Source organism: Gavialis gangeticus, unplaced genomic scaffold (genome assembly GCF_001723915.1).
Source record: "Gavialis gangeticus isolate Ggan-Ray unplaced genomic scaffold, GavGan_comp1, whole genome shotgun sequence".
NCBI lineage: Eukaryota > Metazoa > Chordata > Crocodylia > Gavialidae > Gavialis > Gavialis gangeticus.
Window position 1 is genome coordinate 47,324,023 of NW_017728992.1, and position 4,323 is coordinate 47,328,345.

The following is a 4,323-nucleotide window of genomic DNA, read 5'->3' on the forward strand; positions in this document are numbered from 1 at the left end:
CCCCCCCCCCCCCCCCCCCCCCCCCCCAGTGATTTCAGTGGGGCAAAGAGGGAATGAGTGTTGGGGCCCAACCCCTGGGCTCTAGAGCTGTGCAAACAGGAGGTTGAGCACTATTCCTGCCCATCCCCTCTTTTTCCCCTGCTGCTCAATTCAGGGAGGGTGTGGGAGAGGGATAGGGAGGGTGAACAGCACCAGTGCTTAACCCCTGGGACTCCAGAGCTGGGCAAAAGCAGCGCCTCAGGCCAGCCTCTGTGCCAACTAGCTGGTGAGCTGAGAGTTAACAGCACGTGCAGAGCTCTGGCAACAGCTGTGCTGACATGCTGGTGAGCTCAGATAGCTCACTGGCATCCAGGGACAGGTGCAGCCACACCCCCTGTAGCTGTAGTGTATGGGCAGTGAGCCCTCTTCACAGCTCTACACAGCCAGTGAGGATGTGGCTGCACCTCCCTTGCTGCAGTCCTGGCTCCGCCCATGCTGCCAGCTCTTCCACGAACTTACTGTGTGACCTGAGCCAAGTCACTTAGATGACAAGTACCTACGTATTAGGCACCTAAATCCATCTCTAGACTCTGATCCTGTACTGGCCAGCAATGACCTTTTAACCTCACTGGGAGACTGAGGACTGTGTTTCAGGGAAGAATCTGTGTTAAACAGATCTTGATACAGAGTTGGGTGCTTTGGTAACTGCTACATTTAGTTGAATATGCTTTTTTTTTTTTTTTTATCTGAGTTAGTTAAAAATGTCTCAGCTTTGGAATAACAGCACCTTATTGTGTCTCTGCCTACAGGAACACTAATTGTGCTCTGGGATGCAGGAATATGGAGTTGAGAGGAAAATTTTTTTTCTATGGAGTAATTCTTTTATGGAATACGGTTGGGCTATGTGGGGGTGATGGTCTCCTTGGTCAGTGGCAAGGAAGTGAGATGTGGTGGGTGGGGTGAAGTGGATTGCTTTTGAATACAAATTTGGAGGGGGGGGGTTGTTTCATTGCATCTTCTTATTTTTATATTACATCCAGTTTCTATAATTGGTTGTTTTGTAAACTGCCCTGAACCTTTTTTTGGGAAGAGTAGCATGTGAATCTAATAAGTAAAATTAATTTTAAGTATTACAGCTGGTTTAATGCACTTTTGCCTTTATGTAGAATAAAATACTCTTGGCATTTTGTGTCTTCTTTTGTAATTGTTTAGGTAAAATAAAACCTGGTCAGTTTAAGAAAAAGAATTTTACATATACTCCAGTGGGCCCTATAGAACAACAAAAAAGCATAGGTAAGTACTATAACCTTGTTTACTAAAAGCCTACAGGATGTGCTTTATACCTTAAACAACATAACAGATGACCAGTACTTTGAAAGTTACTTTGATTAATATACTTGCTTCATGCTTCTAAAAATTGCAGGGTACAAATACTGATGACAATACACAAAGCTTAAAGTTAAGTATGTGCTTAAATTCTTGGCCACACCAGGGACTTAATACTGTGTTATGTTCTGAAATTGTTAAAAAGGATGAACGTTGCATTCTACCTATCCCAGATATGCAGTTGTTCCAATAAAGAGTATCACCCTAATAAGCCCCTGCCTCTCAATTCCTGGACCTTCAAGGCCACAGCATCACTCTGACACTAAGCAGTCACTGTTCTCTCCTTTGGACTGGCTCCCAGATGCAGGCCTCACAGCTGCTATTCTTTGGGATACAGGGCTTCACAGCCAGACTACCTTAAGCCCTGACACCATGTCTCAGCCTTTATATATACACCACTAGTTGTCTTTGCTATTGGTTCTCTGAGCTTTTCAGTTAACTCTTTCAAGGACAATATGACAAGCAAGCAAAGAATACAAGCTTTAGGAATGGAATTTCTTAACCCTAATCACTTATACTTTCAAGAAAGCACTGAGTTACAGATCTCATAGATGTACGTGCTGGTACATAGCAGGTAGATGCCCTGCTTTTCAGACAGCATCTCTATACTCCTAAGAGAGCCTCTGACCCTCCCTCTTCTGCTATCCAGACTGGGAGATTCCAGCTTCTTTGCAGAGAGTCCATCATGTCCTGGGATAGAGTGAACATTAAAAGACGAAGTGGGTGGCCCTAAATAGCTCTGTCATGACTGGAATATTGTTATAATCCTAGATAGCCTCATGTAGAGTACTGTGTATACTTCTGGCCAACCAGGTTCAAGAAAGGCGAATCCAAGCTAAAGAAGGTGCAGAGGAGGAATACTAGGATGACTGAAGGAGTGAACAGCCCATCTCACGAGGAGACTACAAGAGCTTATCTTGTTAAGTCTACCAAAACAAAGCCAGAGAGGGGATATGATAGCTCTTTATAACCACTTTGGAGAGCAAACACTAGACAGCAAAAAAACCATTTAAGCTAAAGAACAGTGCTGACACTAGGACAAATGAGTTCAAACTGCCCGTGTATATGTTTAGGCTGGACAGCAGAAGAATGGTTTCCCAATATCAAAATTGGTGAGGTTTATGAAAGGGATTCTAAGCTGTGGTTGTTTGCAGGAGGGGACTAGATTTAGTGACTCAGGAGATCCTTTTCAGCCTGTGCTCCTACTGGGTTGCAATAAAATTCCATAGAATTTGAAGTCTGATAAAATATATTCCTTTTGTTTTCCTATATACTTTTAGAAACAAATCACTTTTTTGACATAGCAATTGTAATAAAGAATAATTTTCACGCACAATAATCCAGTTTTTGGCCCAATCACGATCAAGCAGTTCCACGTTGGCACTTGGATATCAGATATGATTGGTTATACACCTAAGCTTCAACTAGGGTGCTCAAAGTCTGCTCTTTGGTGAGAGAGGCAGTGACCTGCTGGGAAGCGACGGCTTCCACTTCTCTCCGCTGAGGAGGAGGCTCTTCTCAGCCAGACTGGCTGACCTGCTCCACTGGGCTTTAAACTAAGCCTGCCAGGGGACAGGGTGGGGACTACTGCCACTGCTGGCCCACTAAGCAACCCTTGCAAAGCCAGCAGGCCAAGGCACTTAAGGGAGCCCACCACTGCCCCAGCCCTGGAACAATCTGTCGACAAGGCAAGGGTCTCCGAGGGGACACTTACCTGCCTGTACACTATTCCCCAAGCTCCTGGCATTCAACAGGAGGAACTTGTCCTCCTGCTTAACACAAATAATTATGATGTCATTAGGGATAATGGGGACCTGGTGGGACTCCAGGTCCAGTCATGGGTATAGACGGCTATACCCTGTACAGGAAAAATTGAGTGGACAAAAGGGGTGGGGATGTAGCTCTTGCTGTCAAGGAGAGCTATGCATCCCTGCAAGCAGATATTGGTGCCCAGGTGGATGACTGGAGATCCTCTGGGTTAAAATCCGTGGGGAACACGGCACAGGGGACAACAGTGGGAATCTACTACAGACCTCCCACCCAAAGTCGGGTGTTTGCCAGGGAATTAGCCGAGGCCGCATGCTCCCAGTCCATGGTTGTCATGGGAGACTTCAACTACCCTGACATCTCATGGGAAGAGCACTCAGCCAAATCCGAGCTTCCTCTTGTGCATGGATGAGCTCTGACACAAGAAGTCTATGGGCCAACAAGAGGCCAACCACTGCTCAACCTGGTACTGGCAACCGGGGATGAGCTAAATCAGCAACCTAATGATCGAAGGGAAGCTGAGTGACAGCGACCATGAGCCAATCACCTTCACCATCCACCGTAAAGCTGGCAAGTCAGTCAGCAATACAGAAATCCTCGACTTCAGGAAAGCTGACTTTGACAAGCTCAGGAGGCTGGTCAGTGAGGCCCCAAGGGATCACGACCAAGGGGAGGGGAGTTCAGAATGAGTGGCTGCTCCTCAACGGAGCGATCTTAGATGCACAAGCTAAGTCTATCCCATCTCAGAGGAAAGGCAGCAAAAGGGTACAGAAGCCCCCTTGGCTTAGCAAGGAACTAGCAGACCTCCTGCATCTAAAAAGAAAGACCAACAAAGGATGGAGGACAGGATCCACCTCCAAGGAGAAGTATCCTGCTCTGGACCTGCAGGGAGCGAACCAGGAAGGCCAAGGCTGCAACGGAACTCCAACTGGCTTGAAGTATCAAGAATATTTTAAAAAGTCCTTTTTTTAGATATGTGGGGAGCTGGAGGAAAAGCAAGGGTAACATTGGACCCCTGCTAAACCAGGTGGGACAACTGACGACCGATGCCCAGGAAAAAAAGCCAACCTACTAAATGGGTACTTTGCGTCGGTCTTTCACCAGTCCCATGGGACACCCCTGACCATTACAGGACAGGGAGACCCAGGTGAGGGAAATTCGTTGCCCCCCCCCCCCCCCCCCCCCCCCCCC

General features: G+C 46.9%; 1 protein-coding gene across 2 annotated transcripts in view; it reads left to right on the forward strand.

The window, feature by feature from the left end:
• Nucleotides 1–4,323, forward strand: part of RIPK1 (receptor interacting serine/threonine kinase 1) — a 41,039-nt gene that overhangs the window by 25,823 nt on the left and 10,893 nt on the right. Inside the window, exon 9 of one of the 2 annotated variants that reach the window (XM_019521968.1) lies at nt 1,192–1,272. The exons of the other annotated variant lie outside the window; for it this stretch is intronic. Within the exon in view, the coding sequence (XP_019377513.1) occupies nt 1,192–1,272 (81 nt within the window). The remainder of the gene's footprint in view (nt 1–1,191; nt 1,273–4,323) is intronic. 2 annotated transcript variants of the gene reach the window in all.